The sequence below is a fragment of the Xenopus laevis genome, chromosome 2L, assembly GCF_017654675.1.
Source record: "Xenopus laevis strain J_2021 chromosome 2L, Xenopus_laevis_v10.1, whole genome shotgun sequence".
Classification (NCBI taxonomy): Eukaryota; Metazoa; Chordata; class Amphibia; order Anura; family Pipidae; genus Xenopus; species Xenopus laevis.
The window spans coordinates 168458725-168474196 of NC_054373.1; the positions used below are offsets into that span (position 1 = coordinate 168458725).

General features: G+C 38.0%; 1 protein-coding gene across 2 annotated transcripts in view; it reads left to right on the top strand.

The window, feature by feature from the left end:
- The first annotated feature begins 2165 nt into the window (after nucleotides 1-2165).
- Nucleotides 2166-15472, top strand: part of LOC108708731 (centrosomal protein of 126 kDa) — a 38281-nt gene continuing 24974 nt past the window's right edge. The window contains exons 1-2 of one of the 2 annotated variants that reach the window (XM_018247754.2): nucleotides 2166-2427; nucleotides 8228-8347. In XM_018247754.2, coding sequence (XP_018103243.1) covers nucleotides 2186-2427; nucleotides 8228-8347 — 362 coding nt within the window. In that variant the 5' untranslated portion in view covers nucleotides 2166-2185. Of the gene's footprint in view, nucleotides 2428-2485; nucleotides 2796-8227; nucleotides 8348-15472 lie in introns of those variants that run through there. The other variant, XM_018247755.2, reaches the window with a different exon arrangement.

The following is a 15472-nucleotide window of genomic DNA, read 5'->3' on the forward strand; positions in this document are numbered from 1 at the left end:
CGCACAATATATAGACAGAATTTTTGCCAAATATGTTATCGCCAGTTTACTAACCTGCGGTAAATATAAATACAATATAAATATAAATTTGCGAATTTTCTTGCGCTAGAATAATTGTTCGCCAGTTATCGCATTCGCTGAAAATAACGCTACGTACACATTAACGCATGGTTTACTAAACAGCGAAATGTGCTAAAGACAAAATTAACGCCAGAATATTCGTAAACTTTTACCGCCAACTATGTAGCGGCGTAAAAGTATTTTTTTCGCCAGTATATTCTCAAGGGGCAGGAAATATCCCATAATACTGTTTTTTTTTACCCATCATTCTTTGCTGACAGGAGACAGATCTGTAGCTATTGCTGAAAGGATGTTTTTGGCTTCTGCTTCAATCTGGTGCAACAGCAGCAGTTTCAGCTCAGAGTCGTGTTATTGGCAGCGGCATCACAGTCCAAGGATTCGTCAGCCTCTACACTTTTTTGGTTTCATTGTGATTGGCTACATTAAACTGTGCATTTCTATGAAGCAAAGAGATTGACTGGTATGATTTCTTGTTCATATGATTCTATTGGCAGAAGGGTTTATATGATGCAGACATGTTTGATTGGTGTTACTCTGGTGATGTTGTTGGATGGTATAATCATCAGTCAATAAAGTTTATGAGTTTTGAAGATGCATTTCTGGCCATAAATGTCACAGTAAAAATTGCCATAATAACCGCCATAAAACAAGACTATTTTATAGCATAAATATTCGCAAAAACTTAATTTTTCGCCAGAAAATTCGCAACTCGCTAAAATTACCGCTAACGTAAGCTGGTTCCTTATCGTAGTTACCGCAAGTGATCGCAATGACTTCTGAGCGCATCGCTGTTTAGTAAACTTAGTCGCTGCGAATATTCTGGCGTAAAATTATTCTCAGCAATAACATGCGGAAACTTAAAGTCAGATTTACCGCACTTTAGTAAACGGACCCCCATATGTTCTATGTATAGAATTCATGTGATTTCGTTGTATAATCACATTTACTTTACAGTGCTACGCAATATGTTGGCGCTATATAAATACATGTTAATAATAATGATCCACGTGCCCCCTCAAGTCTCTGATTGGTTACTGCCAGGTAACCAATCAGTGGAAACCAAGAGAGCTGCAAAGCAGGAAGTAGTGCTCTGGCTATTATGTTAGACACCCAGTCACTCCAGCCTTAAAACATTTCCTTTTTGGCTAATTATCTATATTGGAAATATTTTTTTATTTTGCAAAGCCTATGTCATACCTCCCAACTGTCCCTTTTTCAGAGGGACAGTCCCTCTTTTGACAGCTCAACCCGCAGTCCCTCATTTGTACTGGAAAGTCCCTCTTTTCTCTGCACTGAACAGCCAGAAAAAGAAATAAAGTTTCTCACTTAATTGGCTTTTAGCAGAGAGCCCAGAACAGCTAACAGGTGCAAATAAGATACTTTGTAACAATTTTGAGACACAAAAACACAGTTTAGATAAGGAGAAATATTTTCAAACTTTCATAAGCTGCTAAATTTTGTAAAATGAACATGGTAATTAGAGGGCGTGGCCACAGAAAGGGGTGTGGTCAAAAAATTTGCTGCGCTACGTGCGGAAAAAAATTTTTTGTCCCTCTTTTTACTTCCAAAATGTTGGGAGGTATGCTATGTATTTACCCAGATTTTATTTATACACTGAACAATTCCTTTAAAGGAAAACTATACCCCCGAACAATGCAGGTCTTCATAAAAAAACTATATTGCATAAAACAGCTCATATGTCAAGCCCGGCTTCATGTAAATAAACCATTGGGTAATCCTAAATAGAAAACAGATATTTTAAAAAATAAGGGCCGTCCCCTGGGATCGTAGGATTCATGGTGCACACAATGAATTTGAAAGCAGGAAAAAAAAAATAATAATAATGAAGACCAATTAAAAAACTGCTTAGAATTAGCATCTCTATGATCTATTAAAACCCTTAAAGGCAAATCACCCCTTTTCTAGTACAGGCGCCTGACACGCAGACAATTATCACCAGAGCTTTGCTGAACTTTGAAGTAATAAGCTGCAGCTATTCACACCCCACTCACACTGCCTCGTGTCTCAGTTTGGTGTCACCAAAAAATGATCAACTTCTCAGCGCCCAGTCCTAGATATGTGAACTATGTAGCGAAGCAACGTGATGTGTGTGAGTGACGTCACACGTCACGTTGCGCTGCTTAGTTACGCGTCCTGGCTGCTGTTGACAAGAAGTAGAGCTACAAGACCGTTCGCTGTCCCAAGCCCTATAGATGCGGCCCCGGCAGCCTCCCCGCTGTCCGCCAATGAGTTTACTTATCCAATTCACCGCTCGCCTTCCGTAGATACCAACTTCACTCCTTCAGGAGAAGAAAACATGCAAAGCCAACAAGCTCCCTCATTCGCGTATCCTTTTAATGGATTCTTTTTATCCTTCATGGCTTCAATGGGCAGGGGCCCGTGTTTATTTAAAGGCACTTTTTACAGGAATGAATTGGAAGATAATGTTGCCGTTTAGAATTAGGTGTTGTGTAATTATTGTGTGGGGCTAGTCACAGAAGTGAACCCTTTAAGTGGCAAAAGCTGACATTCTACATTCAGGGTGTGGCTTTTAAAGCCCATATTCCCCTGCCCCAAGGCAACAAATGGGAGGAATGATTGACACCTGTGGTGCAGTTTTCCAGGGTCTCACAAATCCTCTGCCTTATGAGAGGCACATGCCTGCCGCCCTCCAGATCCTGCATCCCACCTCCAGCCATTCCTGCCTGCCCCAGGTAAGTGTCACACAACATACACCTTTTACACTGTCACACAACATACACACACCTTTTACACTGTCACACAACATACACACACCTTTTACTGTGTCACACCACATACACACACCTTTTACACAGTCACACAACATACACACACCTTTTAGTGTCACACCACATACACACACCTTTTAGTGTCACACCACATACACACACCTTTTACACAGTCACACAACATACACACACCTTTTAGTGTCACACCACATACACACACCTTTTAGTGTCACACAACATACACACACCTTTTAGTGTCACACCACATACACACACCTTTTACACAGTCACACCACATACACACACCTTTTAGTGTCACACCACATACACACACCTTTTAGTGTCACACCACATACACACACCTTTTAGTGTCACACCACATACACACACCTTTTAGTGTCACACCACATACACACACCTTTTACACAGTCACACCACATACACACACCTTTTAGTGTCACACCACATACACACACCTTTTAGTGTCACACCACATACACACACCTTTTACACAGTCACACAACATATACCTTTTACAGTGTGACACAACATACACCCTATACAGTGTCACACAAAATACAACCACCTTTTACAGTGTCACACAAAATACACACACCTTTTACAGTGTGACACAACATACACCCTATACAGTGTCACACAAAATACAACCACCTTTTACAGTGTCACACAAAATACACACACCTTTTACAGTGTTACACAACATACACCCTATACAGTGTCACAGCACATACACACACCTTTTACAGTGTTACACAACATGCACACATCTTTTACAGTGTCACACCACATACACCCTTTACAGTATCACACAACATACACCCTTTACAGTTTCACACCACATTCACCCTATACAGTGTCACACAACATACACCCTATACAGTGTCACAGCACATACAACCACCTTTTACAGTGTCACACAACATGCACACAACCTTTACAGTGTCACACTACACACACACACACACCTTTTACAGTGTCACAGCATACACAAGCCTTTTACAAAAACACACAGATACATTTACACACACACACACACACACACATACTTTTTTGGGGGCTTTTGCATATTCACAGCACACACACACATACTTGTACACATTTATATGCACTTAATATGTCTCCACTTTTCTAATATTTTTCTATGTTTTTGCTTGTTTTATTTTGCTCTAAAAATGTTTTATTGACTGTGTGGTTAGTATGAAGGCTAATCACGGTTTTGTTGGGGATTTTATTGTATTTCTTGCTTTTAATTAATTTGGGTGATTTTATTGCATTCTGTGATGTTCTTATTACCTGTTTTACCCTATGACTTTTTTGTGCAATGTTTTCATTTTATTATGTCCTCTACGGGCCTCAAAAGTCTGTAATTCTATGCATAATGGCATTGAACCATTGTTAGTAAAGCTGTGCAATTTGTTAGTTTGGAGTGGAAAAACATATTTACAGTAGTGTGACAGCCACAACAGTAATGAGTTTACACTATTTTTATTTTGTCTCTACATGCCCCATAGTTGTGTACACCTGTTCATAGAGGGGGCATCAAAAGTGCTCAGGGGACCCCTGGCGTTTATTTTAGTGTTATCTTCGTGTTATCATCTAATGACATGGGAGATAGTATGCGGTTTAGTGCAAAATGACGGTGAGTTCTACAAATTTCAGAAAAAAGACAAATTTTAGCAAAGTTTTTATATTTTGGGAGAGTATTTTAAAGACAGGCTATTTTGGCGTTCTCAGCATGTGCACTTTTCAAATATATATGGTTTTATTTTCTTTCTTTGTGTCCTTTACTGCACTTAAAGGGGTGGTTCACATTTACATTAACTTTTAGTGTGTTATAGAATGACTAATTCTAAGCAACTTTTCAATTGGCCTTAATTTTTTCTTTTTCTTTTTATAGTTTTTGAATTATTTGCCTTTTTTCTTCTGACTCTTTCCAGCTTTAAACCCCCATCTAAAGAACTCTGCTCTGTTAGGCAACAAATGTATTGTTATTGCTACTTTTTATTACTCATCTTTCTATCCAAGCCTCTCCTATTCATATTCCAGTCTCTTACTCAAATCAATGCATGGTTGATATGGGAAATTTGCACCCTAGCAACCAGATTACTGAAATTGCAATTTGGAGAGCTCCTGAAAAAAAAGCTAAATAACTCAAAAACCACAACTAATTAAAAATTTAAAACCAATTGCAAATTGTCTCAGAATATCACTCCCTACATCATACGAAGGGGCAGATTAATCAAAGGTCAAAGTGAATTTTCGAATTAAAAAAAATGAATTTCGAAGTAATTTGTGGGTACTTCAACCATTGAACAGGCCAAATTCGACTTAGATTCAAATTGAAAATACTTCACAAATTCGACCATTCGAAAATCGAAGTACTGCCTCTTTAAAAAACTTCGACTTTCACACTTTGCCACCTTAAACCTGATGAGTTGCTATGTTAGCCTATGGGGACCTCCTAGAACCTATAGCCAGTGTTTGGCTAAGTTTTGAGAAGTCGAAGGATTTTTTTGTAAAATTGTACGATCTTAAAAATCCTTCAACTTCGAATGTTGGACTACACTATTTGAAGGTCGAATTTCGAAGTTTTTTTCACTTCGAAATTCGACCCTTGATAAATCTGCCCCTAATTAATTTGAAAGTGAACAACCCCTTTATAAGGAAGTAAATGTGTTGATTTCAGAGCTATTACAATTTGTATGTATTCTTTTCATATTAAACATTTGTACCTTTTTTGAATTTGACAGAATGTGAATTTGCAAAATATATGAAGGGTCATTTTATTTACACAAGGGCAGTATGCAAAGTGTGTCATATATATTTGCAGCTATTTTATTGGTGGGAAAGATATCCCATTAGCGTGTGATTCTTTGAGCACAATCAGAATGTTCTATTCTTTGCAATTTGTCTGCATTTTTTTTAATAGTTTACTTTCTTCTTTTACCTCTTTTCATTTTTCAAATGTAGATCACAGCCCCCGACAGCCAAACTTATATTGTACTTATATTGTGTGTGTGTGTGTGTATATATATATATATATATATATATATATATATATATATATATATATATATATATTTCCTTTTCTATTTTTTTCTACACTTGTTCAAGCCACTGCCTGGTTACTAAGGTAAACTTAATCCTAGCAACTAGATTGCCTCTGACATTCCAGTCTGGAGAGTTGCTGAACAAAGAGATAAGTCATTCAAAGACTTGAGTGTCGATCAAGCTGAATCTGTATCAGAGATATTACCATTGTCTGGATAGCATTATCTCACAATTGAACATTTTATTTGTGCAGCATTGATTGGTGCATTGTAGTGCTGCAGAAACTTTTTGCTCTATAATTAAAACTATAAATATAACTATATGGTTACTTTGTTCCTGTTTGATTCAAGATAATTTATGATATTAATATGGCTGATATCTACTATTCCGTGTGGGGGAGCAGCGAAGTCATGCTTTGTTGTAGCAAGTGAGTATGATTTAATAGACAATTGTCAAGGCAAGAATAATAACAAAAAGCCTTATGCATTTCGTGCCTACACGGGACACTTAATCATTTGTCTATGAGTAAGTGCCCCATGTAGGCATGAAATGCACATGGCTTTTTGTTTGCACTATGGGTGCCATAACTTTTTAACAAGCCATTTAAACAGCTGAAGTCGACTGTGGTCCAGTTTGTGCCAGCCTATTTCTCCAGTGTTTTGTTCGTGGCATACTCCTTAAAGGGCAGCAGTTGAGCAAAAATATTATTCCCAACCAATGGTGTGGGCTAATAGACCCCACGCTCTGGTTGTGGGATAACAGTAGTTTTTTTTTTTTTTTAAAATTGCCCTCCACCAGCACCCAGTATGAGCGGTACCGGTGTGAGTGTTCTAGCGCTGGCAGGGGCAATTTTTGTAAAAGAAACTACAAGTATGGGACCTGTTATCCAGAATGCTGGGGACCTGGGGTAAAGTCCTATGCTGGTCCATTTTTTGGAAACCGTAGCCACAACCTGCAACCCGTACTCGCAACCCGCATTCTTATCCGCTAACCGACCCGCAAGTACCTTATCCGCAACCCGGACCAGCGACCCGATGACCATCAAGAATCAGGAAGTGCTGTCGTAAACCAGAAGTGACATCATCGAAAGTAGGCGTGGTCAGAAAAAAGGAGTAAAACAGGAAGTGCTGTCGTGAACCAGAAGTGACATCATCAGAAGTAGGCGTGCCCGACCCACTGCAGGACTCTAACCTGGGGGTATTCCGAATAATGGATCTTTCCTTAATTTGGATCTTCATACCTTAACACTATTAGAGAATCATGTAAACATTAAATAAACCCAATAGGCTGGTTTTGCTTCCAGTAAGGATTAATTATATCTTAGTTGGGATCAAGTACGAGCTACTGTTTTATTATTATAGAGAAAAAGGAAATAATTTTTAAACATTTGGATTATTTGATTGTAATGTAGTCTATGGGAGGCGGCCTTTTTATAATTGGTTTCCGGATAACGGATCCCATACCTCTAGTGTTACCCCGAACTGGAGTGCAGGCTGTATGAGCCCACTTCTTTGGTTGGGGATAATATTTTTGCCCAACAGCTGCTCTTTAAACTGAAGATCTGATACATTTTTTTGAGAGAGAAATGTATCTAAAAATGTATCATTAAGTAATAAAAATATAGTATTCCACAAGTTTATTGTTAAGTGTCACACATCTTATGATACATATTAATATAAAGATGTGGATGCGTCTTCCGGAGGTTGCCAGGGAGACTCTGCTCCACTTTGATAACACTGTTTTACAGTTAGTGGAATATTGGTAATTTGTTTATTGTGCTGCGATGCTGATGTTGGTCCGCTGCATATATGTACAATCTTTAATGTAAACATATTACTTATTTACAACATGCCTATTTTTCTTTCCAATGGCTGTAATAATTTTCTTGAAAAACCCCAATAAAAAACATTGAAACATAAACTGAAGGTCTGGAGCACCTGGACCCACCGAGCAAAGTGGTGAGCTTACTTAAAGAACTTTCATCATCTGGTATCACCTTGGGATTTGCAAGGCATTTTATTATGTGCATCAGCGGATACACAATGTATCTATGTAACTCATATGTGACATAATTATAGGTAGTTTCTTAGTATAAATAGTCAACATTTTGATCCAGTCACTCCTATTAGACACCCAACTGTGCTTAGTTTGGAGCTCCCGGTGACTGGATCTTGTTTTGTCTCGTCTACTCATCTAAAGAGCAGTGATCCGTACTCAAATGACTACAATTTCTCCCTGCCTGCATAAAAAACTGATTTGCTTGACTACAAACAGTGTTGGCTAAATTTATCAAGACATGTCCCTTAACTCTGTCCTGCTTTAAGAAACCAAAAAACACATCTGGAAATAAACTTGGATGATGAAAGACAGGAGCTGCTTGAAGAACAAAAATTATGTCGAATACGAGCGCAAAAATTAAGCATAGAGACGAATCGGCGAAGAAAGTAAGTTTCTAAGGAAACCCAAATGAAGTCTTATTTTAATTTCTAAATTTCTTTTTAAAGGAAAATTACATTAACAGGTGACCAATATGTAATAGTGAATTAAAAGAGAAAGTATTTTTGCTTATGGCACGTTTGTTTTGTTGCACGTTTGGGTTAGGCATTCTTGTTTGGACGAAACGCCATGGGGCAGATTTATCAAGGGTCGAATTTAAAATTAAAAAAATTAAATTTGACTAAGGAGTTATCCAAACTCGATTCAAGTTTTTTTAAAAATTCGAATTCCATTTTCGAGATTTATCATACTCTTATCATAATTCAAATTTGCCACCTAAAACCTGCCGAATTACTGTTTAAATCAACGGGAGAGGTGCAGGGATCAATTTGGAGATGTTTGCAGCCTTCCTGACATTAAAGTTTTTTTCAGAGAAAATTCTAATTGAATTCAATTTGAGTTTTCGGGTTGTTTAAATTCGTCCGAGTATAAAAAAAAATTTGAATTTAATAAATTACCACTAGTCGAATTTTGAATTTATGGGAGTTTTAAAAAAAAAACTCGCATGAATTCGAAATTCGACCCTTGATAAACGTGCCTCCAAGTAATGAATGGCCTGTGAAGAACAGAATGATCTGCAGCTCCTCAGGCTCAGGGGCAGATATAATAGCATTGAAGGATTCTGGGAGGGCTCTAAAGCTCTGCGCAATATGTTAAATACCCCCTACCTGACTCTATTTAGGCTTTGTTATTTTGGGTCCAAGCAGTGATTGGATTTTCTTTTTGAACTGTGTCTTTCACAGCATTACAGTGTTTACATACAGATAATAATTGGCAACTCTAAGGGTAAGATCACAACTGGAGATTCGGGGAGATTTGGTCACCCGGTGACTAATCACCTCTTCTTTGGTGCGACTAATCTCCCCGAACGGCTTCCCGGCTGGTAGAATGCGAAATCGCCTGCGGTATGGCACTCGCAGCCCCTTGTTTTCCGGGTTTGGCCAAATTTGCCTCATGAGGAAACTTCGGACATCGAAGGACCGCACCACTCCAATTAATTAGATTTTACTCAGAATTCGATTGTGGTCATTTATTTAAAAAATTAAATATGTAAAACTCGGACAACTTTTACAGACCCTAAAATTCTAATCAAATTCCATTCGAATTCAACCAAACTAGATTCGAATTTTTTTTTTCAGAGAATGTCAGGAATCATCTACAAGTTGGTCACTGAACCTTTCCCATCGACTTATACAGCAGGAATTCAACAGGTTTTAGGTGGATTCCGTTCGGTATTCTTTAAGGATTTGGCCGAATCCCAAATAGTTGATTCGGTGCATCTCTACTCCTTAGGGCAGGGCCACATGGGCAGATTTGGGGAGATTTAGTCGCCTGGCGACTAATCGCCTCTTCTTCGGGGCCACAATCTCCCCGAATTGCCTTCCGTCTGCTAAAATGAAAAATTGCCTGAGGCAATGCACTCACGGCACCTTTGGGCGACTTTGGAAATCAAAGCGCCGCAATAATGAAGACCAATGGGAAAGTTGCTTTGAAATTGGCCATTCTATAACATATTAAAAGTTAACATAAAGGTAAACCAACCCTTTAAAGGGGTCGTTCACCTTCCAACACTTTTTTGAGTTGAGTTGGTTTCAGATAGTTCACCAGAAATAAAGACTTTTTCCAATTACTTTCTATTTTCTTTGTGTGACTGTTTTTCTAATATTGAAGTAAATCTAGTTTTTCACCTTCTAAAGCAGCTCTGGAAGGGAGGGTGTCACCAACTCTCTAAACTCTTCTAAATAGATTCATTTAGTTGATACATTTCTTATGTTTGTCCCTGCTGAGCAAAATCCCTGGGTTTCATTACAGGCAGCTGTTATAATTTATACAATAGTTGCTAATACTCCAGAGATGCTGCTGAGAAATGTATCCAAGGGGGTTATTTATCTAGTCCGAAATTATCGCAATATTTTCTGCTACAAACTCAGATCAAATCCGCACGGGTTTTTTACGCTTATTAATGAATACATTTAAAGCTGTAGAAAACTGAACATGACAAAGTTGTGTTCATAATTGATGTCTTCTTCCTTAAAGTTGAATAAGTAAATTGGGGATCAGATTTAGACCAATATTCCTGTGATGGAGAGTTCGGTATTCAGACAAATGAAAAAATTATGGTTTTGGTGCATCCCTAAAGGAAAATGCCTGAATAAGAAAATGAGTATTTTGTCCTTTAAATTGTCATCTTAAAGGGGTCGTTCATCATTGATTCAACTTTTTACAATGTTTTATAATTGCCATGTCTAAGCAATTTTTCATTTTTTTTGTTATTTTTTTAATTATTTGCCTTCTTCTGACTCTTTCTGGCTGACACCATGTAAAACAAATATTCTGTAAAGCTACAAATTTATTGTTGTAGCTGCTATTAACTACTTCACAGGCGCACATTCGGGGAGATGCTTGCCGCCAGCTATAATGACAAAACGCCAGCTCCAATGCACTCACGGCGGTTCGATACGCAGAAATCACCTCTTCTGTCGCCCCGCAGAAGAGACGATTAGTCGACAGGCGACTAAATCTCCACGAATCTGCCCTTACTATTCCGACCCGCTTCAATTCATGTTTCAATCTCTTATTCAAATTGGTGCATGGTTGCTAGGGTAATTTGGACCCTAGCAACCGAGTTGCTGAAAATGCAAACCAGAGAGTTGCTGAATAAAAAGCTAAATAACGTGAATAATAGAAGATGAAAACCAACTGCAAATTGTCTCAGAATATCACTCTCCACCTCATACTAAAAGTTAACTCAAAGGTAAACAACCCCTTTAATTCACTTTTTTATGTGTTCTGTAGAACAAGGACATCTGTTGACTAAATTTTGCGGAACTTATAAGTAACAGGCGTGTAGGTGAACTTAATACTTTGCTATAGAATGTATGGAGGCACATATATATGCATGTTTCCATTTGAAGCATTCATAGGTTAAGAGTTACCTTAGACCTAACTTATTAGAGGCTATAGATAGATAATATGTCCCGAAGATCCTTTGTTACACTAATTCTTTTAGAAAGGAAAACCCATTCATTGGTTTAGTGATCCTGAAACTTACACTCTACTGTAACAATCATCTCTTTGCAATTCACTTTGTGCACTCATTTGCTATTAATGCAGTTGCCATTTTATTGCTAATCGGTTATAGAAACGCCACCGATTACTGAACAGACACTGGCATAAAAGCTTCTTTTCTAAATGCCAGTTGTGAGTTCACAAATGCCTGTAGCAAACCGGAATGTTAACTTGATATGAATATTGATTACAAGTTAGGCCTTAACTTACAGACATTCATAAACCTTAACTCAGTTGGTCCCACTAGTCAAATACAAAAAAAAAGAAAGAAACCACCCAGAACTTAATTTCACAATTTCAATATTGTAGTTGATTTTTCTCACATGGTTTTGTTCTGTACACCTCTGGTTTAGATAGGGCAGCTGAAAACCTTTTTATCCCTCAGTTCTAATGGTCTCTAGATCCAGTTGTTCTTTGCTAGAAGCTGTGGGTTAAATGCTTTAAGTAATCCGGCACATGGTTTTCTCAATTTTTGAATTTGAAGGAGAACTAAAGCTTAACTAAAGAATTTGCTAGAAATGTTGTACATTGTTTTGTGCTTCAGTACCAGCCCAAGGCAACCACAGCCCTTTAGCAGTAAAGATCTGTGTCTCCAAAGATGCCCCAGTAGCTCCCCATCTTCTTTTCTGCTGATTCACTGCACATGCTCTTGTGCTGCTGTCACTTACTGAGCTTAGGGACCCACTCACAATATACAGTACACATAGAATAGAAATGTCACAATATAAGGCTTATTAGTAATTAATACAGATAATTACTACATAGCAGCAGAGAAAGCAGTGCAGTTAGCATCATAATTTAATAATCAGCCCTTTAGCATCAGCTTATATTACAGACCAACCTCATTTTCTGCTTGATAATTTGCGACGACCCCTAAGCTTAGCTTCTTAACAGCTGCTCAGAGCCCACTGAGCATGTGAATGTCACAGACACATTCCAAGATGGTGACCCCCTGTGACAAGTCCTGGATCATTGCTGCTATCGAGATGTTAAAACTTTAGGATGGTGCAATAATTTCAGTATATAAAATATGGCATTTGGGGTAGTATTACTTTTTATGGTTTAGTTCTCCTTTAAGTGCTCCTTTACGGTCCAGCAGAGCCATCTTTCACTTTAAGTAAAACTATACCAGTAATGTGTCGGCTGACAAATAGTTGGCCTGCATCTGATCCTAACCCACCCAGACAAAACCTGTACATCGACCCACCCAAACATAACCATCTACAATGTACATATCAGTAAGAGGTCCATTTATCAAAGTCCGAATTTATCTCATTATTTTCTGTAAAATACGCTGACCAAATCTGCATGGGTTTTTTCTCCTTCTTTATCAATACATTTTCACGAAAATTTTATGTGCTGGGAAAAAAAACGCATTGTGCGAATTTTTCGGATTTTCCACTTGAAAACTCCGATTTTTTTTCAGATTTTTGACCGAAAATCTTTGGATATTTGCACAAAACCCAGCGCAGATCAAGATATCTTCGGGACTTTTCCCTCTGCAGGTCTGAAATGCCGGGTTTTCGGATTTTGACTTTTTCCATCCTTGGATATAATAAATCCCAAAAATGTTTTCCCCACTAAAAATTCAGATTTTATAGTATAAAAACACAATTTTTTTCCGGGTTTTTGGCATTAAGAGTTTAATTAATAACCCCCTAAATGTTGCCCTTTTACATGCTTTACCTTGAGCTACCAATTTTTGATGAACAAAGAAGGGTTCACCCTAAATAGCCAGACACGTAACATTTTCGATCTTTCCTGTGACTATTACTTTGTTTTCATTACAAACGTTTAGAGCGGCACCGTCAGCTATACACGTAGAAACTAAAGAATTCTACCTCTATCTGATGCTTCAGCAGTAAACCCTGGCTGATGTTCGGGCACCTTCAAAGGCCCAATCAAAATTTTCCTTCTTGGTCAATCGACGAACCGACTGATATCCAAGTGTTTGGCCGCTATAGATCATTCCATCTCCAGCCATACATGCACTGAATATCATACAAAGATAATATCCACCTAATCCGTCTTTAGTCTGGGCCCTCTCTACTGTTTTCCATCCAACCATTTTGGAATGTCTAAATTCTGAAAGAAATGGTGTAACAGCTAATAATAATAATATATTACTGTACATAAGGATGAATATTTTAAGAATGAGAGCTGAAATGCACCATCTTGTAATTAACGCAATAAAAACCCGCACGTGTCATTTCGGTTTATTACATCATATTACACATTGTAGGTAATTTAACAGCAAACTTACAAGTTTGCTCATGATTACTAATCATACCAGTAACTGGCAGTAAATAGAATTACTCACATTATGCTTAATCTCTAGCATGTTGGCAAAGGCCCTCTGTATACCTACAGGGAGAATCTATTAAAAGAGATCAGAAGTAATTAATTTACAAGCATCATTTTCCCTTGTTCATCTACTGTAACCACATACCCTGTATAATTGTAACTGTTGCATTACGCAGTACATATTTATCATTAGGACTGCCAGTAAGAGACAGCTTGTAGGAGCAGAGTAAACCAAAAACCCTAAGGCTTATGCCACACGGGCCTAACGCTCCCATTAACTTTCTTCTTTGCCTGCAACCAGAACCATTGCATGGGCCAGGGTGCACACACGGTGGATTTCTGCACTGAAATCTTCCAGTGTGCATATATCTGGGCCAACGCAGCCTAGAAAGCTGCAGTCTAACTGGGAATACACTATAAGGAGCACATTGTGAAGCAAGTACAGGTATGGGATCCATTATCCGGAAACCTGTTATACAGAAAGCTCTGAATTACTCAGAATGGCTGTCTCCCATAGAGTCCAAATAATCCAAAGTTTCCAAAATGATTTCCCTTTTCTCTGTACTTGATCCCAAATAAGATATAATTAGTCCTTATTGAAGGCAAACAGACTACTGGTTTTTTTTAATATTTACATGATTTTCTAGTAGAGTTAAGGTATGAAGATCCAAATTATGAAAAGGTCCAATATCCAGAAAACCACAGGTCCCGAGTATTTTGGATAACAGGTCCCATACCTGTACCTTTAATAAAAGCAGTTTTATGCTCAACTGACTGCAGGGAAATTGTGAGAACCGCAACCTCACTTGTGGAAATACATAAGCCCTTGTGTAGCATTTCTACCCTGGTTAGTCCTTCTTTAAAGGGGATGTTCACCAGTTAATTTTTAGTATGTTATAGAATAGACTAATTCTAAGCAACTTTCCGATTGGCCTTCATTTGTCCTTTTTTTTATAGTTTTTGAACTATTTGCTTTCCTCTTCTGTCTCCAAATGGGGGTCACTGACTCCCCACTAAAAACAAATGCTCTGTAAGGCTACAGATGCATTGCTGTTGCTTATTTTTATTACTCATCTTTCTTTTCAGGTCCTCTCCTATTCATATTCCAGTCTCTTAATCAAAACAATTTGGACCCTAGCAACCAGATTGCAGAAATTGCGAACTGAATAGCTGCTGAATAAAAAGCTAAATAACTCAAAAACCTTAAATAATAAGAAATGAAAACCAATTGCAAATTGTCTCAGAATACCACTCTACATCATACTGAAAGTTAATTTTTAAAGATGAACAATCCTTTTAATCACTGCATGTGTCTGATGCTAGAACAGGGCTTTGGATTCACTACCAATGTTGGAATAGGATGGTGAATTGGGCAAATGAACATTATCTGTGACCATAGCCCTAAGTCGACTGCAGTGATTGTGTGACGCTTCTATTTTGCCTTCAAATTAAGTCCATTTCCTAAAGGTTTCATTTGCCAAATTATAATCGCATATGTTCAGTGCCAAAGCTCATTAAGCTAATGGAAACTATACCTGGCTTTTTATTTATAGGAAGAGGTATGTGCAGGTATGGCACTTTTATCAAGAATGCTCGGGACCAGGGGTTTTCCGGATAATGGAATTCTCTGTAATTTGGATCTTCATACCTTAAGCCAGGGATCCCCAACCTTTTGAACCCGTGAGCAACATTCAGAAGTA